Source organism: Diceros bicornis, chromosome 15 (assembly GCF_020826845.1).
Source record: "Diceros bicornis minor isolate mBicDic1 chromosome 15, mDicBic1.mat.cur, whole genome shotgun sequence".
Lineage (NCBI taxonomy): Eukaryota > Metazoa > Chordata > Mammalia > Perissodactyla > Rhinocerotidae > Diceros > Diceros bicornis.
This window is the reverse complement of record NC_080754.1, coordinates 39363876-39385113: the sequence shown is the minus strand read 5'-3', so window position 1 is coordinate 39385113 and position 21238 is coordinate 39363876. Positions and strand designations below refer to the sequence as shown.

The 21238-nt window shown below is 52.3% G+C and overlaps 1 protein-coding gene and 3 non-coding genes across 7 annotated transcripts; all 4 read left to right on the top strand.

Moving 5' to 3' along the window:
• Positions 1–1004: 1004 nt before the first annotated feature.
• Positions 1005–21070, top strand: EIF4G1 (eukaryotic translation initiation factor 4 gamma 1). Of its 4 annotated transcripts, none has more exons than XM_058556201.1 (33): positions 1005–1113; positions 1913–1969; positions 2193–2286; positions 2581–2667; positions 3770–3946; positions 4180–4279; positions 5365–5477; positions 6281–6373; positions 6577–6643; positions 6928–7761; positions 8033–8121; positions 8209–8395; positions 8487–8620; positions 8745–8903; positions 9064–9249; positions 9454–9651; positions 9872–10018; positions 10241–10477; positions 10671–10775; positions 10900–11059; positions 11264–11364; positions 12244–12346; positions 12608–12710; positions 12936–13168; positions 13309–13427; positions 13532–13704; positions 14015–14140; positions 14300–14381; positions 16561–16659; positions 16777–16911; positions 17049–17130; positions 17271–17411; positions 20422–21070. In XM_058556201.1, the coding sequence occupies exons 3-33, from the start codon at positions 2227–2229 to the stop codon at positions 20604–20606; spliced, it is 4815 nt and encodes a 1604-aa protein (XP_058412184.1). In that variant the 5' UTR covers positions 1005–1113; positions 1913–1969; positions 2193–2226; the 3' UTR covers positions 20607–21070. The 4 variants fall into 4 exon arrangements, with proteins under 4 accessions (XP_058412184.1, XP_058412183.1, XP_058412185.1 ...); XM_058556200.1 differs by having other exon boundaries at positions 9061–9249; XM_058556202.1 differs by having other exon boundaries at positions 2521–2667; positions 9061–9249.
• On the top strand, positions 7817–7895 carry LOC131415109 (small nucleolar RNA SNORD66). The gene has a single exon (XR_009222339.1). It is a non-coding gene; the product is annotated as a small nucleolar RNA SNORD66 (small nucleolar RNA).
• Positions 10529–10603, top strand: LOC131415108 (small nucleolar RNA SNORD66). The gene has a single exon (XR_009222338.1). It is a non-coding gene; the product is annotated as a small nucleolar RNA SNORD66 (small nucleolar RNA).
• On the top strand, positions 11109–11184 carry LOC131415107 (small nucleolar RNA SNORD66). The gene has a single exon (XR_009222337.1). It is a non-coding gene; the product is annotated as a small nucleolar RNA SNORD66 (small nucleolar RNA).
• Positions 21071–21238: the final 168 nt, after the last annotated feature.

Sequence of the window (21238 nt, the reverse complement as noted above, 5' to 3'; positions counted from 1 at the left end):
GGAATAATAATACAATCTATTTTGTAGGAAATTGTGAGGACTATATATGACATACGTCATATATATTAAGTGACCAGTTCATCGATTGGTGCTGAGAAAACCTTTTCTTCTGAGATTTTATGTGTATATACACAGAGAGAGGAGAAGGGAGAGGGGAGAAGACAGAGGACAGAGGTAGAGAGAGGAGAGGGTATCCAGGCACTGTTTTAAGCACTTTCACATGAATTAACTCCTTTAATCCTCTCAATCCGATACAATGGGTATTATCATTGTGAGAAAAAGCACAGTGGTTAAAAGCTCAGACTTGAGTTCAAATCTTCCCATTTTACAACAGGTATTAGGTAGGTAGGTAGGTATGTGGCCAGGGAGTAAGCAGCAGAGTTTGGATTAAAACTCAGGCTATCTGACTGAGTAAATACGTGGATTTGGCTCTAGTACGGTCCCTTCTGGTGTCCAAAATTTTTTGGCTAACGGGCAGGGGTTTTGGGATTACTTCTTCTACCATTATTCTGAACTTTCTATGCTTGAGTTTGTCCCTCTCTGGGAGCGGCTGATCTTTGTAAAAGACAAATCTAACAATACTAATTCCCTAGTTAGAATGTTTCAATACTTCTAGAGTAACATTCAGTTTAATTGGTCTTTTCATGAGCTAACCTACATTATTTTCAAAGGCTGCATAATTCGTATTTCTTTCCGTACTTATTGCATGATTTACTTAGGCAGGACTGAGTCTTTAATTTCAGTATTCTCAGCTCCCAGCGAGCACTTCACCTAGCGCTTAGTATGCACTCCATAAATGCTTGCTCAAAGTATGAATGAACTAAAGAACCACGGAACACAGACGCAGAAGGGGGTCGGTCTGGGAGTTCCAAAGTTCGGGAGGGGACACGGGGGCGGGCAGTGGCAGTCACATGACGAGGCGGGGCAAATCCCATGTGCTCCGCGGCGCCAGGCGCGGCTCCGCCCTCTGCGCCGGTCACGTGGGGGCGCCGGCTGCGCCTGCGGAGAAGCGGTGGCCGCCGAGCGGGATCTGTGCGGGGAGCCGGAAATGGTTGTGGACTACGTCTGTGCGGCTGCGTGGGGCTCGGCCGCGCGGACTGAAGGAGACTGAAGGTAAAGCCGCCATGTCCGGGCCCGACCCGGCCCCCCCACCCCCTCCCCCCGCATCCGCCGCCATCCAGGCCGGGACCGGCCACCCTGCGCCGCCGCCCTGGCACCCTGGCTCCGCGGCCCAAGCCCGGGCCCCGGCCCTCCAGGGCCCGATCTCCGGCCCACGTGTGCCCGGCCTGGCTGCTGGGTGGGGGCGGGGGAGCGCCGGGCCGGAATATGCGGTCCCCGCGGGCAGGGAGGGCGCCGAGTTCGCCTGTCGCGAGGTGCCACCTCGGCTCGACCCGAGGAGGCCCCGCGGGCGCAGCACCGCGGCTCCCGGCCCGCCGCCCCATCCCCCCTTTGCGGCCCGGCCGCCGGGAAGTGACACGTTGTTCTTTGGCACTGGCCGGCGCTGCGCAGGGAGGGCGCAGGGGAGGGAGGCAGCGGCGGCGGGCAGGGAGGAGCCCCCGGCCCCGCCCGGCCTCCGGGCCGACCCTCACTTGTTTGAAACCGGCTTCTCTTCGGCCGCCGCCCGCCTGGCCTTTTACGGCCCGACTCCCGCCCTTCCTGGCCTCCACGCCTGGGTGGCGGCAGGCCTCGCCTCTGGCCCCGCGCGAGTGCCCCCGCGGCAGGCGTGCCTTGTGTGCCCCTGGGCCAGGCCCCGAACCCGGTGTCCCCGGGTGGGGGGTGGGGACACCACGGCCGAAGCTACTAGCTCCGTTTGTGATCCGGGAGCCTGGTGCCAGCGAGACCTGGAATTTCCGGTCTGGTTGGTCTTGGGCCCCGCGGAGCCAGGTTGATACCCCTCAACTCCCAACCCCAGGCCCTCGGATGCCCAGAACCTGTAGGCCGCACCGTGGACTTACTGTTAACCGAGGGGGTGAGTGAGGTGGCTCTTTCATCAGGTCAGGGAGGTGGTTGGAGGTGATGCGGGTTTGACAACGTGTTGATGGGGACATAAGCTGGATCCTTGCTGCTCCTTCACCCTCTTGGCGCCTCCGGGGGTCGGTATGGGACTCAGCCCTTGCTTCAACCCCTCCCCCAGTCCATTTGCCTTAAGCTTGGGTCCCTTCTCCTTTCCGAGCTCCACTCTTTCCCAACAGGTGCTGGGGGGACCCTGATGTGGCACCAAATGAAATGAACAAAGCTCCACAGCCCACAGGCCCCCCACCCGCCCCATCCCCTGGACTCCCACAGGTAATTAGGGACGAATTAGCAGAGACTGGGGTGGGGGTGGGGGGACCAGGCAGCTGGGTCAGAAACAGGTTCTAGCCTCTGGATTTCCCACCCCCATCTGTGTCAGGGCAAAGTGCAGCTTCCTGCTGCCAAATTGAGACAGAGCCCCTGGGCTGTTCCCAGGGGCTGTCATGGGGAGGGGGTATGTGGACTGCTGAGACTCTTGTCACAGATCTGCTCCCCTTACTTCACCAGCTTGGGTTTCTGCCCCACCCGGGTTTCCCCTCTTGCTGAACTCTGGTCTCCCTCCTTCAGCCAGCGTTTCCCCCGGGGCAGACAGCACCGGTGGTGTTCAGTACGCCACAAGCGACACAAATGAACACGCCTTCTCAGCCCCGCCAGGTGAGGGGCCGTGGGGAGGGGAGTAGGGGGCCTGGGTGGGGCCTTGGAAAGCTTGGGCCAGTTTGGGTCTAGGATGGAAACTCTGGAGGCCCTGTACCTGCCCCAGTTTCCTGACAGTTGCTCTGTGTTCTTTTGTGCAGCTCTGCACTTTGCGCTGTTGATTACTTACAGTATCTGGCCCCTTGGGGAGTATGTAGTTGGTGGGGGTGGCGTTACTAGGGGTCCTGGTGACTTGAGAATTGGGGGCAGTGCTTTGGACCCTGCTGCCAACTCCTGCTTTCCTATTTCCTCCTTTTACTGGGAGGTTGCCATTGCTCTGTTCCCCTTCCCTTCTTTCTCTTGGGGCTATGATGGGATAAACATTCCAGCTGGTTCTTGCCTTTATCTATACCCTAAATTCTTCCTCGCTAAGTGGGAGGATTCTTGTCCTACTTCCTTCATTGTTCCCCCTCATCACCTTGGGGATAATTCTCTTCTTTCCTGTCCCCACGTGCTCTCAGGGAGGATTCAGGTCTCTGCAGGTAATACCCCTTTGCTAATCCTGGACCTTCTCTTGGTCTCACCCTTACCCTCCACCCTAGTCAGGGGCTAGATGCAAGGACTGGGGCTCTTCAGGGTGGGGACTTGTTTGTCATTCAAGTCCTCAGTCTGAGCCTGACTGATGCATGTTAGGGGCTATATCTCGCAGAGCGTGCATCTGGGACCTGGGAGACTTGCATGTTAGTGGTTAGTTCCTCAGTGCCTTAGGTGGAGCAGTGCATGCTGAGGAGTATGTTGCCCGAAAGGACTTTACTTAGGCATGATGCATCTGGGTATCAGGCAGCCTCTGCATAGGGGTCGCCTGGTGGAGGTGACATGAGTATGCATGGCAGTGAGGGAGTAAATATATGCAGAGTGCAAAGTGTATACCTGAGTTTGGAGGGCATGTGTGAGTACAAGAGGCCAGTTAATCATCAGTTGGTCAAGTGGGTCTTGGAAGTATTGGTCTCCATGCTCCAAAGCCCCTAGTACTTCTCTCCAGTCTAGAGACATTGTGGAATGGCCATTTTGCTGTCCACTTCCTCCCCTTCCCAATGCCAACTGCCTTCCTCCCTCCTGACAGCACTTCTACCCTAGCCGGGCCCAGCCCCCGAGCAGTGCAGCCTCCCGAGTGCAGAGTGCAGCCCCCGCCCGCCCTGGCCCAGCTGCCCATGTCTACCCTGCTGGATCCCAAGTAATGATGATCCCTTCCCAGATCTCCTACCCAGCCTCCCAGGGGGCCTACTACATCCCCGGACAGGTGAGGCTGGAGGCTTGGGGGCTGGAAGCCACAGAGCCTTGTACCCCAACCCTCGCCTCCCTCACCCTGACCTTCCAATCCCATCTCTTCTCCAGAGGTGGGACTTGCTTCTGGTCATTGCCCAGAGTTGGCTTGTCTTGTCTTGCCCTACATTCTTTTTGTAGTCTGATATGGTGCTTATAGCTCCCTCAACTCCTTGTCTCCCCTCCTCCTCTCCCTTCCCTCTCCACCAGGGGCGTTCCACATATGTTGTCCCGACACAGCAGTATCCTGTGCAGCCAGGAGCCCCAGGCTTCTATCCGGGTGCAAGCCCTACAGAGTTTGGGACCTACGGTAAGCAGGGGAGGGAGTCAGTTGAGAATGAGTCCCAGGGAGCATCTAAACTCACCTGCTAATTCCTAAGACCCTTCTCAGGCTTATCTCTTGGCCTAAAAATGATAGGGCTAGTAGGTAATAGGGATTGGTGCTAAATATGTAGCTGGCACGGGGAGGGGAGATTCTGTCCTGTTGCTGAGTTGGAGTTCTCCCCGTGTCAAAGAATATAGGATCAGGCACCAGTTTGAGGGCCTGTTAGTAAACATTCCCTGTGACACTTGTTCCATGGTTGGGGGGAGCCCATGTAACATGGATTTGGGAGGTTTTTGTAGCTGTTTTTCATTTATGTTCTAGGAAAGAATTAGTCTGTTCTTTATGGCAGTGGTTTCCAAAATTTTTTGATCATCTATCAGGAAAAATTTTGAGTATGTACCTCTACTACATGTATGTTTTTGTTTGTTTATATGTATGCATAATTTAAACAACACACTTATGTTGCTTGTCAAAAATAAATAAGTGGAGATTAGGGATGAGATTAAAGAATGCATCCCATTTTGGAGACCATTGCTTTAAGGAATTAATTTTTCCTCATCCTGAGCCTGGTTCATGTTGCTTTTTGTTTCCTTGCCCCTTAGCAAAGGGCTGGAGACTGGAACTGGACTCAGGTTGAGTGGAACAGGGTTGGCAAATCTGTTTTTCTCATTCCTAGCCAAAGACCTGATTCTGTTTCAGGTTAAGTAGTTGTTGCTCCCTCAGAGTATATGTGTATGTGTTGCCGGGGGTGGGGTGCACACACAGTACCTTATGGGGTAGAAGAGGAGCAGACACAGTCCTGGGAGCTGCTCTGTGGTGGGGAAGGAGTGCCTGCCTACAAGGTCCGTGTGTGTCAGTGTCAGGAATTCTTGTAAACGCAGTTCAGACTGGTTCCCCAGCTTTGATAGGCACCTAATTCCCTTGGGGAGCAGGGTGGGGCAGAGCAAGGGGCCGGCTGTGGGTGATGAGAGGTTCTGGGAGTGGGAGGTGTTCAAGCAGGCATTTGTATATGGTTGGGCCCTGACGCTGCCACCATTCTTTCTTTCTTTATGCCCCCTCCCTCCCCCAAGCTGGCGCCTACTACCCAGCCCAGGGTGTGCAGCAGTTTCCTACTGGTGTGGCCCCCGCTCCAGTTTTGATGAACCAGGCACCCCAGATTGCTCCCAAGAGGGAGCGGAAGACGGTGAGTAGCAGCAAGGGGCTCTAGGACATCTGGAACGGGAGAGTCAAGGTCAGGCGCATTGTGGGTTAGGGAGCAGGAAGTTGAGGAAGGAGATCTTCAGCTCAGAGTGGGCCGAGAATGGGGATCTGTGAAGTGCTCAGGTTCTTTGTAAGGTACCAAGATTTCAGTTTAGAACAAGCTCATGGGAATACTGAAGTGGCTAGTGGGGAAGTCCGTGAGAGACCTGGATTCTGGGGTCCATAGGATGTATGTTTGGTTTTGGGTTTCTAGTGGCTTGTCTTCGAAATGGTGTTTTTTGTGGCCCCACCCCCCAGTCCTGGAAGCTCTTGAGGCCTCCGCCTCTGCTCAATCCTCAAGCCCTGGGCGTGGTGCCCAGAATAGGGTGCCAGGGCTGGGGAAGCCGCTGAGTCACCCTGGCTCCACCCACTGGATCTGGGCCCTGCCCCCAGAGATCAGGCAGACTAGCCACAAGTGAGTCGGGTGGGTGCTAGATGGGGGTCCTGGGCCCCAGGGTGTGTAGCTACTGACTTGGGGACTGCTGGTGGGGCAGAGATGAGGAAGGGAGGGACATTGTGATGTACAGGGCTGCTCTGTGAGGTCAAGAGTCTCTTAGGGGTGGGGGCTAGGGCAGGGACTACAAGAGCAGCCAGATGGGTTGACAGTAGAACTCATGAGGTTTCTGGCACCCACCCACCTGTTTTCTGGTGGGGGGTGAGGGGTTGGCCTGGAGTCTTAGGAATGGGGCAAGGTGGAGAGGTGGGCTCCTTCTGCTTCCCACTCATCTTGTACTTTTCTTTCCCCAGATCCGAATTCGAGATCCAAACCAAGGAGGGAAAGATATCACAGAGGAGATCATGTCTGGGGCGCGCACTGCCTCCACACCCACCCCTCCCCAGGTACTGTCTGCTCTTTGAGTGATGCCCTAGCTGGATGGCTGTTCTATCCTGGACTCCCAAGTCCTTTGATCTTTTCCTTTAATGAAGGGATTTATTTCCCTGCTTTCCTGGCTTTCTAGGCAGAGCTAAAGTAGAAATGGCTCTAGTAAAGAAGGGTTGTGGGACTCTTCAGGGCAAACTTGGTAACCCTTTGTGTCCTGCAGACGGGAGGCGGTCTGGAGCCTCAAGCTAATGGGGAGACACCCCAGGTTGCTGTCGTTGTCCGGCCAGGTAAGTAAGCAGGTGGGGCAGAGCTGTTATGGGGAAAAGGAGTGTGACTATTTAAAATGCTGAGCAAGTGGAGTGACTTGATATGGGTGCCAGAGAAGAATGACTTAGGTTTCAGGTAGTGGGATTTTGAGGGTGGATTGGATTTTGGGTGAGAAGGGAAACGGGTTAGGTGGGAGAAGATTGAGGGAGGGTGTTAGGTTGGGAATGCCTTGGCTGGGAAGAGGAGGAACAGCAGCAGTGAAGGACTTGCCTTTAATTACTTGTTCTTCTTTCCTGTGGTGCAGATGACCGGTCGCAGGGAGCAATCATTGGGGGCCGGCCGGGGCTGCCTGGCCCAGAGCACAGCCCTTCAGAATCCCAGCCTTCATCACCTTCTCCAACCCCATCACCACCCCCAATCTTGGAACCGGGGTCTGAGCCTAATCTCACAGTCCTCTCTATTCCTGGGGACACTATGACAACGGGGATGATACAGATGCCTGTAGAAGAAGAATCAACCCCCGTGCCACATGAAACTGGGGAGCCATATTGCCTCTCTCCAGAACCCACTCCCCTCGCTGAACCCATACTGGAAGTAGAAGTGACACTTAGCAAACCAATTCCAGAACCTGAGTTCTCTTCCAGTCCTCTCCAGGTGTCCACCCCCCTGGCATCTCACAAGGTGGAAATTCTTCCTGAGCCTAACGGCACGGTCCCATCTGAGGATCTGGAACCAGAAGTGGCATCAAGCCCAGAGCTTGCCCTTCTCCCTCCCCCGACTTGTCCCTCTGAATCCCCTGTGCCCATTGCTCCAACTGCCCAACCTGAGGAACTGCTCAACGGAGCCCCCTCGCCACCAGCTGTGGACTTAAGCCCAGTCAGTGAACCAAAAGAGCAGGCCAAGGAGGTTCCAGCATCAGTGACTCCCCCCATTGTCCTCTCTGCTACTCCAGCTGTGGCTCCTTCAGCTACTTCCCCTGCTCAGGAGGAGGAAATGGAGGAAGAGGAAGAAGAGGGAGAAGCGGGAGAAGCGGGAGAAGCTGAGGGTGAGAAGGGAGGAGAGGAACTGCTCCCCCCAGAGAGCACCCCTGCACCAGCCCAGCTGTCCCAGAATTTGGAGGCAGCAGTGGCCACACAAGGTAATGTGTGGCTGGATGGTGGAGGTGGGGCGGGCTGGAGGGTGTGGTTCTTCCTCTTTATTGATGACCTCGGATTTGTGCCGTTGTGTCTGGGTCATAGAAGCCCTGTGATGGAACCTAAGAGCTAGATTAAGGAATTTAGAGATCTCAAATCTCTGGACTTAATGTGATGGAAAGAGGAACTATCGTACAGTGGCTGCTGTTTATTTTTCCCAGGGGTTGGGGTACTCTTTAGGTTATTCCCATTCCTTTTTTTTCCCCCCCTAAACAGTGGCAGTATCTGTGCCAAAGAGGAGACGGAAAATTAAGGAGCTCAATAAGAAGGAGGCTGTGGGAGACCTTCTAGATGCCTTTAAGGAGGTAAGGGAGCAGAAAGGGGAGAGGACAGAGTTTGGGTATGGAACAGTGGTCATACTGCTACTAAAACGGAATGTCCTGTGGTTACAGGTGAACTCGGGAGTATCAGAGGTGGAAAATCAGCCTCCTGTAGGCAACAATCCCGGCCCAGAGCCTGAGGGCAGCAGTGTGCCCCCACGGCCTGAGGAAGCAGATGAGACGTGGGATGCAAAGGAAGACAAAATTCACAATGCTGAGAACATCCAGCCTGGGGAACAGAAGTATGAATATAAGTCAGGTATGCTGAAGGAAGGGTTGAGACGGGCTGACTGTTTTTGTCAGGGCCCCGGGATACAACAGTGGGATTGGTCTACCTGTCTTCCTTGCAGATCAGTGGAAGCCTCTAAACCTTGAGGAGAAAAAGCGGTATGACCGTGAGTTCCTGCTTGGCTTTCAGTTCATCTTTGCCAGCTTGCAGAAGCCAGAGGGATTGCCCCACATCAGTGATGTTGTGTTGGATAAGGTTGGTAGGCTTGAGGGGGAGGGTGAGTTTGGGCTGGCTGGCTGGCTGGGGAGGACCCTGAGGTCATGAAGAAGTGGTCAGTAGCCCTAGCTTGTTTCTGATACCTTCCCTGTCCTCTCCGCAGGCCAATAAAACACCACTGCGGCCGCTGGATCCCGCTAGACTTCAAGGCATAAATTGTGGCCCAGACTTCACTCCGTCCTTTGCCAACCTTGGCCGACCAGCCCTTAGCAATCGTGGGCCCCCAAGGGGTGGGCCAGGTGGGGAGCTGCCCCGAGGGCCGGTGAGTGGGACTGGCTAGAGGGGCAGATGGGCGGGGGGGGGGGGGTGTCTCCCTGCATTTCATTTAGGGCTGGGGAGAAGTCTGCCCTGGACGTGTGTAGTGGTGTTGTCACATGTTGTGCTGAGTAGTTGTGTCTTTTGTCCTCACCCTTGCTTAGCAGGCTGGTCTGGGACCCCGGCGCTCTCAGCAGGGCCCCCGAAAGGAACCACGCAAGATCATTGCTACAGTGTTAATGACCGAAGATATAAAGCTGAACAAAGCAGAGAAGGCTTGGAAACCCAGCAGCAAGCGGACGGCGGCTGATAAGGACCGAGGGGAAGAGGATGCTGATGGCAGCAAAACCCAGGTACTGGCAAGTCCTGCTTTTAGTCTCCATTCCTTCTTTTCAGGGTCTGCCCTCTGAGCCAACCTTGCTCTCTTTCTTCTGTCCATCCTCTTCACTAGCATCTACCTGAGTCCTCACCACCCTCTCCCCATCCCTCCCAGGAGCCTCTGTTCTTCTAAGAACCTCACTGGATCCTATGTCTCCTCTGTCTGCTCTCCCCTCCAGGACCTGTTCCGCAGGGTGCGCTCCATCCTGAATAAGCTGACACCCCAGATGTTCCAGCAGCTGATGAAGCAGGTGACACAGCTGGCCATCGACACTGAGGAACGCCTCAAAGGGGTCATTGACCTCATCTTTGAGAAGGCCATTTCAGAGCCCAACTTCTCCGTGGCCTATGCCAACATGTGCCGCTGCCTCATGGCGGTTAGTTTTCACTGTTTTCTAAACCTCGTGGTCTAGCTTCCCACTTCGATTCCCAAGACTCCTTGAGTCCAGCTTCTTGGTTCTCCTCCAGCCTGTGCTGTTGATGGCAGCCAGAAGGAGGCAGAACCAGGGCCAGAGGTCTTCCTGGGTCAGGTAGTTAAAGACTCTTGTAGGGCCTTCCCTGCACTAGTCTGAATGTGACGGTCTCTTTGATGTACAGCTGAAAGTGCCCACTACAGAAAAGCCAACAGTGACTGTGAACTTCCGAAAACTATTGTTGAATCGATGTCAGAAGGAGTTTGAAAAAGACAAAGATGATGATGAGGTTTTTGAGAAGAAGCAGAAAGAGATGGATGAAGCTGCTACGGTGAGAGAAAACCCACCAGCTCGACGGACCACCCAGATGCTACTCAGCTGTAGAATTGGGGGTGGGGACAAGTGGGGGGCAGATAGTGGTGTTGTGGGGGTTTCTCTGCCTTAGGACATGAGTGCTTGCTACTAGGTTTAGAAATCCTGATAGTGGAGGGAGAGTGGTTTTAGCCGAGTGGCTGGGTATCTTTTGATGTGATCCCTTTCCCGTGACTGGCAGGCAGAGGAACGGGGACGCCTGAAGGAAGAGCTGGAAGAGGCTCGAGACATAGCCCGGCGGCGCTCTTTAGGGAATATCAAGTTTATTGGGGAGTTGTTCAAGCTGAAGATGTTAACAGAGGCAATAATGCATGACTGTGTGGTTAAACTACTCAAGAACCATGATGAAGAGTCTCTTGAATGCCTTTGCCGACTGCTCACCACCATTGGCAAAGACCTGGACTTTGAAAAAGCCAAGGTAGGGTCCTGGGATGTGAAGGGAGACAGGCTGAAGCTCGTGGGGCCTGCTCTCCACTGACGAGCTCCCTGTCGGGCTGTTGTCTGGGTCACTGAGCTGCAGTGATGGAGCTGAGGGCCTGAGGACGGGCAGGGCCTACAGCTGGAGGTGAGGGGTTAGAAGTTCCTGACCTGATCTCTTTGCTTCTCCCCAGCCCCGAATGGATCAGTATTTCAATCAGATGGAAAAAATCATTAAGGAAAAGAAGACTTCATCCCGAATCCGCTTTATGCTGCAAGACGTGCTAGATCTGCGACAGGTGTGTCTTCTCTCCTCCCCACTGCTAGTTTGCTGCCTCTGACGCCACATCCCCCAGTTCCCGACACTGTTTTGTTTGGCCCTCTCTGATGGTGATTACCTTGACTGGCCTCCTGTTCCCACAGAGCAATTGGGTGCCACGCCGAGGGGACCAGGGTCCCAAGACCATTGACCAGATCCACAAGGAGGCTGAGATGGAAGAGCATCGGGAGCACATAAAAGTGCAGCAGCTAATGGCCAAGGGCAGTGACAAGCGTCGGGGTGGCCCTCCAGGCCCACCCATCAGTGAGTTTGAGGCTAGGATTGAGAAGGGGGTATTGTGAGGGGTTGTGCTTTCCACTGATGACTTCTTGTTAGTGCCACGTGTCTGGGCCACTGAGACCCCATGATGGAACTGAGGATCTGAGGAAGGGAGGCTGGGGGCAGCCCAAGGGGGCAGGGCTGCTAGGACTTACTCATTATTTCACTATGCTCTCCTTTTTGTCCTAGGCCGTGGCCTTCCACTTGTGGATGATGGTGGCTGGAACACAGTCCCCATCAGCAAGGGCAGCCGCCCTATTGACACCTCACGACTCACGAAGATCACGAAGGTAGGGGTGTGTGTTTTGGAGGGGGTGATGTTGGTGATGGGAGTGTAAAGAGAGATCAAAGAGGCGTTAAGCACAGATTTGGATCTTAGTCCCCTCACTTTCTGAGGTTGCGAAGGTGACAGCTGAATTGTTCCTCTGAGACCAACTGGTTAGATTGCTAGAGACAGGACTGCCATTTAGGGGTGTATTCGCATTGGTCTGGGCCAGTGGTCAGCAAACTGACACGCACACCAAATCGGGCCCATTCCCTTCTTCTCTACACCCCACAACTAAGAACAGTTTTTACTTTTTTTTTTGGTGAGGAAGATTGGCCCGGAGCTAACATCCGTTGCTAATCTTCTTTTTGCTGAGGAAGATTAGTCCTGAGCTAACATTCGTGCCCATCTTTCTCCATTTTGTATATGGGATGCCGCCAGAGCATGGCTTGATGAGTGGTGCGTAGGTTGGCGCCCAGGATTCGAACCTGCAAACCCCCGGGCCACTGAAGCAGAGTGTGTGAACTTAACTACTACGCCACCAGGGCAGCCCCCTCAGTTTTTACATTTTTTAATGGTAGAAAAAAAATCAAAAAGTGAATGATAATTACGTGATGTGAAATTATATACAATTTAAATTTCAACATCCATAGTTTTGTTGGGACAAAATCACACTCATTTCCTTTAAGTTATTGTCTGTGACTGCTCTCGTGCTATAGCAGCAGAGTTGAGTGGTTGAAGTAGAAACTTGGCGACCTGCAAAGCCTAAAATACTACGGTCTGGCCCTTTACAGGATAAGATTGCCTGGCCCCTGGTCTAGGCCATTCGTGGCTGTGTGGTGGTGCTGGCTGGGGGCTTTGGCCAGATGAGACCCATGACTCTCCACTCCCTTTCCTTCCTCAGCCTGGTTCCATTGATTCTAACAACCAGCTCTTCGCACCTGGAGGGCGACTGAGCTGGGGCAAGGGCAGCAGTGGAGGCTCAGGAGCCAAGCCCTCAGATGCAGGTATGGAGGCCACTGTAAAGAGCCAGGCGGTTATTAATCAGCTTTTTTGAGGGCAGAGCCTTGTCTGTATGGGAGGCTTGTCTCTTTGTACAGGAGGCTTTCAGTACAAAGTGGTTAGGTAATAATGCAGGAGGTGTATACTCGGGACTAGGGACTAAACCCCTTTAGCATTGGGCCTAGGACCAAGTGTCCTAACCTGGCAAGTAGAATATAGAATGTAAGAAAATAGAGATTTTAATCTGCATTTTCTGCCTTCCCCAGCATCAGAAGCTGCTCGCCCAGCTACTAGTACCTTGAATCGTTTCTCAGCCCTTCAACAAGCAGTACCGACAGAAAGCACAGATAACAGACGTGTGGTACAGAGGTGAGGTTTCCTAGGTGCCTTTGTTCTTCACACTGAGAGTACTGTGATTGGGTTTTGATTGTTGCCATAGGAATCCTCATATCTGTAATGCTCAGAGCCCCTGTCTGAGATTGGGGCATATTCCTGATGCCAAGAGCAATGCCCGACAGTTGCTCAGCTTGCTGGATAGTTAAATAAGAGAGCACCTGGGCAGTACAGGTGAGAGACGATGTGCCTTTCTTCCAGGAGTAGCTTGAGCCGAGAACGAGGCGAGAAAGCTGGGGATCGGGGAGACCGCCTAGAGCGAAGTGAACGGGGAGGTGACCGTGGGGACCGGCTTGATCGTGCACGGACACCCACCACCAAGCGGAGCTTCAGCAAGGAAGTGGAGGAGCGGAGTAGAGAGAGGCCCTCTCAGCCTGAGGGACTGCGAAAGGCAGCTAGCCTCACAGAAGATCGGGACCGTGGGCGGGATGCTGGTAAGCGGCTGGCAGGGGAAGGGATGGGTGTGGGCTGGTTTGGGACCATCTAGTCCCCAGACAGAATCTAGAAAGCTCCAGACCCTGTTTGCTAGGAAAACTGGAACTGAAAATTCTCTGATCTGTTTTTCCCCCTTCAGCGAAGCGAGAAGCCACCCTTCCCCCAGTGAGCCCCCTGAAGGCCACGCTCTCTGAGGAGGAACTGGAGAAGAAATCCAAGGCCATCATTGAGGAGTACCTCCATCTCAACGACATGAAGGTAGGCAGTGGAAGGGTCTGTGTAATGGCAGAGTGGGCGGGGAGTGGAGGGTCTGGGCCAGAAAGTGACTGCTCTCTCCCTCTTATACCCTGCGCCCCCTGCAGGAGGCAGTGCAGTGTGTGCAGGAGCTGGCCTCACCCTCCCTGCTCTTCATCTTTGTGCGGCATGGCATCGAGTCCACACTGGAGCGCAGCGCCATTGCTCGTGAGCATATGGGGCGGCTGTTGCACCAGTTGCTCTATGCCGGGCATCTCTCCACTGCTCAGTACTACCAAGGGTATGACCGACTTCTGTGGGCCTCCTACTTTTACATACCCACAAGTTTCCCTGCTTTGTAGGATCCATGGAGCCTTGGATAGAGTGGAGGCTCCTCAGCCATGCTGGTCAACATTACTTTTGGCAGTGATAGGGGTTAAACATCTAAGGATAAGAACGTGGCCTTAGCTTGAGATAACTGCCTCGTGTTTAGGAAATGTTCCCGAGGGGCTCTACAGTTGTTCCTTTAGCCGTGCCTTGTTGCTCCAGAAGGAGGGTGGGGGTGCAGCTCCTCTCACTTAGCATGCTCTCTCTTTGAATTCTCTTTGCAGGCTGTATGAAATCCTAGAATTGGCTGAAGACATGGAAATTGACATCCCCCACGTGTGGCTCTATTTAGCAGAACTGGTAACACCCGTTCTGCAGGAAGGTGGGGTGCCCATGGGGGAGCTGTTCAGGTAAGCCCCCTTTGGTGGAATTCAGGGGAGGTAAAGACAGGAAGAAGAGCCTGGGAGAGGAGGGAGGTGTGGCAGGTTAGATGCCTGGGTTTAGGAAGGAATAGGGTAGTGTATTGAGAAGGCTTTGGAGGCTATCAGCACTGGATTTTTCTCTTGTAGGGAGATTACAAAACCTCTGAGACCCTTGGGCAGAGCTGCTTCCCTGTTGCTGGAGATCCTAGGGCTCCTATGCAAAAGCATGGTGAGTGAGAGCCTTGTGGGGGTGATGTGTTCAGGACTTCTCTTCCACCATGCGGTTTTAGCTCCTTGAGGTGACCCTGAAGAGCCTCATGGTCTTTTGGTGGGATGGGGTTAATGGTGATGGTAGTGCTGTGTTGGTACCTGGGAGAGGAAATGTAGAGGCTGGCACTCTCCCTCGGACCAGTTCCTGTTGTGAATTCTGGCCAAGGCCGGAGGAGAATGGGAATCTAAGACCCTAGGCCCTTGATTGATTCATTCATTCATTCAACCAGCATTTTTTATACATTCACATGTTTAGGTCCTGGGAATACTGCAGTGAATAAAACAGTTAAAAAACGAGTTGGAAAAGAAAAAAGTAAGAAATGACAGCTTAATAAAAATAACAGTGTGAAATCGTGAAATAAAATAGTTGAAATGGAGTGTCTTAAGTACTGTGAGATTGCAAAGGAGTGTCTCTTTGGTAGTGTTCATGACAGAAAGCTTTTCCAGAAGCTGCTTTTTGAACATTAATTGGTGTAAAGTCAGAGAGATGGGAAAAGGCAAGTTGGGTGTGGTACTCAGTAGTAGTGAGAAGTTGGGAACTGCAGATTCAGAAGAGTTTAGCTCTCTGGAACCTGGAGGAAGGAGACTTTGAATTGACAGTAATTGTTCGTTCAACATTGTATTAATCCTTTTAGGTAGAAATATGTACCAGGATAGTTTCTGTTTAAAAAAAAAAAAGGAAAAGCATGTTGAACTACTTAAGTATTTCATTGAATCTAAGGTGCCATAGATTGTAAGACATACTATTTATGCATTACTAAGAAAAGACTTATGGTCATATTTCTTAAATGCAATATGTCAACTGTGAGACAACTCAATTTTAGTGGTGTTAAAATAGGCATCTTTAGGGCCGGCCCCGTGGCTTAGCGGTTAAGGGTGCGCGCTCCGCTACTGGTGGCCCGAGTTCGTATCCCGGGTGCGCACCAATGCACCGCTTCTCCGGCCATGCTGAGGCCTCGTCCCACATACAGCAATATAAGGATGTGCAACTATGACATACAACTGCCTACTGGGGCTTTGGGGGGAAAAAAAAAGGAGGATTGGCAATAGATGTTAGCTCAGAGCCGGTCTTCCTCAGCAAAAAGAGGAGGATTAGCATGGATGTTAGATCAGGGGTGATTTTCCTCACAAAAAAAAAGAAAAAAGAAAAAATAGGCATCTTTAGGGCCGGCCCCGTGGCTTAGCGGTTAAGTGCGCGTGCTCCGCTACTGGCGGCCCGGGTTTGTATCCCAGGCTCGCACCAACGCACCGCTTCTCCAGCCATGCTGCTGAGGCCGCGTCCCACATACAGCAACTAGAAGGATGTGCACCTCTAACATACAACTATCTACTGGGGCTTTGGGGAAAAAAAAAGGAGGAGGATCGGCAATAGATGTTAGCTCAGAGCTTGTCTTCCTCAGCAAAAAGAGGAGGATTAGCATGGATGTTAGCTCAGGGCTGATCTTCCTCACACACACAAAAAAATGGGCATCTTTAAAATCCATGAGCTATGATAATCGTGTTAAGGGTTGATGTCATCATTCTGAATATGTTATTAAAGAGTGATGCCTTGAGAATCTCTTGGTCCTTACAGAAAATGGGCTCAGACTGCCGTTGATGTGAGGGTTTCTGATTTGGGTTGGGAGTCAGGGTGTATATCTGCTTCTAAAATTCTCTGGACTTGGGAACCAAATAAGCATACTTATTGTAAGTTGTTCTCTACTATAAGCATTTGTTGCTTGGCATAATGAAAAACTAAGCTATTTTAGAAAAAGAAATGTAGGTGGGTGTGGAAGGCTAGGATGAGATGTTTAGAACTGATTGTTTACCTTTTGTGGTCCAGTAATTCTTTGAGAATCCTAGGAAAGCTAATTGACATCTTTCTTAGAGGCTCTTAGCAATATCCCCCGCCAACGTCAGCACTGCAGTGGATGAGTTCTTGTGTCTTTGGGTGGTTATTTGAGTGATGTCTGTTCCTGGTACCAGACTGTAGGCATGGAGGGACTGTGCCTATTTGGTACCTCTTGGCTCTATAGCATCCTGAGCCCCTAACAGGCACCTAGTGGGCTCACAATAAATATTTGTTGGATGTCATTTGTGAAGCTGTTAGATTCTTGGAGAGAGAGAGAGGGTTGCTGAGTTGGTCTTGTGTTTTTCAGGGTCCCAAAAAGGTGGGGACGCTGTGGCGAGAGGCTGGACTCAGCTGGAAGGAATTTCTACCTGAAGGCCAGGACGTCGGTGCATTTGTGGCTGAACAGGTTTGCGGCTAGAGTTAGGTTGATTCTAGCATTTGGGGCTGGCCACTCTTCTCCCTCTTCCCTCATCTCATTCACATGGGGTACGTACTTCCTAACTCTGGGCCTTTTCTCTTGCAGAAGGTGGAGTATACCCTGGCCGAGGAGTCAGAAGCTCCTGGCCAGAGGTTGTTCTCCTCTGAGGAGCTGAGCAGGCAGCTGGAGAAGCTGCTGAAGGAGGGCAGCAGTAACCAGCGGGTGTTTGACTGGATAGAGGTATGCTTCTCCTGGATATTGGGAAAGAGGGATAAAGGAGAGGTAGTTCTTGGTCTGGGGGTGGGGGCAGGAAGAGTGGAGACTTCCAGGCACAATTCAGAACTTACGGGCCATTTGTTTCTCTTTTTCCTGCACAGGCGAACCTGAGTGAGCAGCAGTTAGCATCCAACACATTAGTTCGAGCCCTCATGACAACAGTTTGCTATTCCGCAATTATCTGTAAGAGGAGCCAGGGAAATGGCAGGGCAAGGGTGGGCCCAACAGACAAATGGAGGGAGGAGGGTTTTGGTCTCTGCCTCCTGGTTCTGAAGCAGGCTGACGGTGCATTAGTTCACTTACCCCTCTCTTCCTCCTGGTAGTTGAGACTCCTCTCCGAGTGGATGTGGCGGTGCTGAAAGCGCGAGCGAAACTGCTACAGAAATACCTGTGTGACGAGCAGAAGGAGCTGCAGGCACTCTATGCTCTCCAGGCCCTTGTAGTGACCTTAGAACAGCCGGCCAGTAAGAGCGCAGGGACGGGGGTGTGGTGGGGTGGAGAAACCGCCAGATAGCAGAGCGAAGTCCTGGGAAGGGTCTCAACCCAAGAAAGGTGGCTGTCATGGGAGAGCAAAATGCCCAGATGGTTGATTCCTTCCCCTACAACTTCTGTTTCCTTGCCTATAATTGGAAGGAGTTAGACTCAGCCTTGAAGGTTAATTGACTACCTATTTTGTGCCTGTTAGATGCCAGGAGCGTAGAGGTGATAAATGATGACGTTTTCCAAATATCACATGCTACCTCTGCCTGGTGCAGGGTGGAGATGCTTCTCTTTCTTTGCCTCATTTAATCCTCATAACTATTGTTTAGGGTAGACGGTGTTATCCTCTTTTCCATACTGGGAGACTGAGGCTTAGGTTAACGTGCCTGAGGTTATTCATTCAGCAAATAGGTTTGTGCCAGGGCACTGGGATATTAGCAGTGAATAAGTGAAGCAGAGTTTCCGTGTTGGCATGGAGTCAGTAACAGAGTGGTGCGTATTGGAAGCTGGGTCCTGCAGGGTGCTCTTTGGGGCAGTACACCTAGTCAAGGGATAATGAGTGGGAATTAGCTAAATGACAAATGGGAGCACTTGAAACCAAGGAACTATGTGTAAAGGAAGGCCCTGAGGTAGAAAGAACTTGACACAAGGTAAAAGGACTGTTGAAGGGAGGCCAGTGTGGGAGAGCACAGCAGCCAGTCGTATGTGAAGCAAGATGGGGCTGGAGAGATGGACATGGGCCAGGTCTTGCAGTGCTGTGAAAGTCATGGAAAGAGTTTTGGGCTTTAGCCTAAGGGCAGGAAAAGGTTCTTATGGAATTTAAAGCAAGGAATTAAAAAAAAAAAAAAAAAAGATTTTAGGTTTTTTTTTTTTGTGAGGAAGATCGGCCCTGAGCTGACATCTGCTGATCCTCCTCTTTTTGCTGAGGAAGACTGGCCCTGGGCTAACATCCATGCGCATCTTCCTCCACTTTGTATGGGACGCCGCCACAGCACGGCTTGCCAAGCGGTGTGTCGGTGCGTCGGTGCGTCAGTGCTCGCCCAGGATCCGCCCAGGATCCGAACCGGCGAACCCTGGGCTGCTTGCAGCGGAGCATGCGCACTTAACTGCCTGCGCCACCGGGCCGGCCCCTATTTTAGTTTTTAGATCATCCTGGCCATTAGTGGGAAGAGTGGTTTGGAATGGGGTGAGTGTGAATGCGGCAGGATCAGCAGGTCAGGAGTGTGTTGGTAGTGGCTCCGTCTCGCTGGTGGCAGTGGAGATGGGAGAGGAGTGGGTAGATTCAAGACATACATTGGCCTGGGGAGGGGCTGATGAGAGATCAGAAGTCACGTATGACCCCCAGGATGGTTTTAGCACGTGAGGCAACAATGTGGTGCCATTCACTGGGGAGTAGAGAACTCTGGATCGAGTTGAGTTGGGTCATAATTGTGTTTGCCATCCCTGGGTAGGGGTGATCAGAGATGTCAGGTAGACAGCTAGGTATCTGAATTCATTTGGAGAGGAAGAGGTCAGGGCTGGAGGCTGATCTGTGAGTTGCTGAACACGTGCATATGAGGCTAACATGTGCAGATCACAAGGATGTGGGATTGCCTGAGGGAGAGTGATGAGGCCCTGGGATAGAACCTTGAGGAGGTGGAGGAGCATGGATAGGGACCAAAAGAGGACAGGGCCCTATGAACGAAGGTTGGAGTAATTTTAGGAGAAGGAAGTGGCCAAGAATGCTAGATGTTGCTTGCGAGTTCTCTAGGAGCAGACCTGAAAATTGAGGGTCTCTGGAGTTGAAAAACATTGAGCTCATGCTGGCAGAAATAGTACTTGGTGGAGCAGGGGGCAGAATCTAGATTGGAAAGGACTAATACTCCACTGAAAAGAAGGAAAAGAGCAAGTGTAGACAAAATCTTTGAATTCAGTTAATCTCTTGTCAAAAGAGATTTTTGTTTGGCTGTAAGAGGTAGTGGTTGTAAAGGAGGCCTTTTAGGTTTAGATGGAAGAAACTTGGGCTTGAAAATGCAGGGTGGAGTGGATAACTGATTGTATAGGGTCCCAGGGTGGGCATGCATGGGATTTATTTGGAGCATAAGTTGGGGATAAATGATCTGCTGCTGCCTTTGCTGTAGGATGCAGGTGGGAGGCTGTCCACGGGCAGTGGTTGTGGATTTGAGAGTGTGCACACCCTGAGGAACATCCTGGCTTGCAGATTCTCATAGATGGCTCAGTTAGCATTTCACCCAGACCTGGACTCTGGACCTTATGCTTTATTCGTTTCTTTATTCACTACTCTCCCTCCCTTTGCTTTTAGGAATGTGAAGTTGGCTTTGGAAAGACTGGCAGTGCAATGTGGGGAATGGGATAGGTTGTGTTTGGGGACTATAGGACAAATGCTTAGGAAGGCTGATAGTAGCCAGGGGTGAGGGAGAAAGGGGGTCAGAGCAGGGCATGCTTGAGTTGAGCCTAAAGGAATTCACTAGGAAGGTGACAAGAGAAAGGATGTTTCTGGCAAAGGATGTAGCACACGTAAAAGTGTCAAGGCCAGAGAGGAGGTATATGTTCAGATGTGTGGAAAGTAAGAAGAAATTGGGATCAAGAGTTTGTCAGGATCTGTAATGGGGGCCAGTGAATGTTTCAAGTTATACCCTTAGTTTTGTGAGTGATACATCTGGGGCTTCTATGATTCCCCAAATTCAGGAGCACCGATGGTCATATAGTTTTCCCCATTAAATATTTCACAAGTCGAAAAGTTTGAAGCTGCTGAGGTGAGGCTGGGCGGGTTTCTAAGGTTTGGCCAAGTGACTCATCCCTACGCATGTCTCTTTAGATCGTGAGATTCGCATCCTGTCAGAGACCTAGTCACTCTGGAATGGTCAGATACACAAATGTCAGGATGATGGGTCAGGGCCTTGTTTTTTAAGTGGAGCTTGGGAGGGATTTCTTGGGGTGGGATGGGGTTTCTGTGGGCAGCATGCCTCTAACTGCTGTCCTGCCTGCTTGCAGACCTGCTTCGGATGTTCTTTGATGCGCTGTATGATGAGGACGTGGTGAAGGAGGACGCTTTCTACAGCTGGGAGAGTAGCAAGGACCCCGCTGAGCAGCAGGGCAAGGGCGTGGCCCTTAAATCTGTCACAGCCTTCTTCAAGTGGCTTCGTGAGGCGGAGGAGGAGGAGTCAGACCACAACTGAGGGCGGGTGGGGCCGGGGACTTGGAGCCCCATGGACACTTGGATGGCCCGGCCAGCTGCCCGGACTGCAGGGGGGGGTGGCAGCAGTGGTGGCAGCAGTGGATGCCTGTAGTGCGATATGTCTGAGCTAATAAAGTGGCTGAAGAGGCAGGATGGCTTGGGGCTGCCTGGGGCCCCCCTCCAGGATGCTGCCAGGTGTCCCTCTCCTCCCCCCCGGGGCACAGAGATATATTATATATAAAGTCTTGAAATTTGGTGTGTCTTGGGGGGGGGCACCACCGCCTGCTCCTGGGGTCCTTTTTTATTTTCTGAAAATCACTCTTGGGACTGCCGTCCTCGCTGCTGGGGGCATATGCCCCAGCCCCTGCACCACCCCTGCTGCTGCCTGGGCAGGGGGAAGGGGGGGCACGGTGCCTGTAATTATTAAAACATGAATTCAATTAAGCTCACTGCCTCTGCTTTATGGCCTGCTCCCTCTAGAGAAGGGGTATGGATAGGTGGGCAGCCTCCTTTCCAGAGCTGGCACTGTAGCACTGTTCCCCTGTAACCTGGCACCCCTCTTGCCTCCTCCCCTGTCCATGATTGTGCGGGGGGGGGGGGGGGGGCGCGGCTGGGGAGTCACTTTCCTGGAGC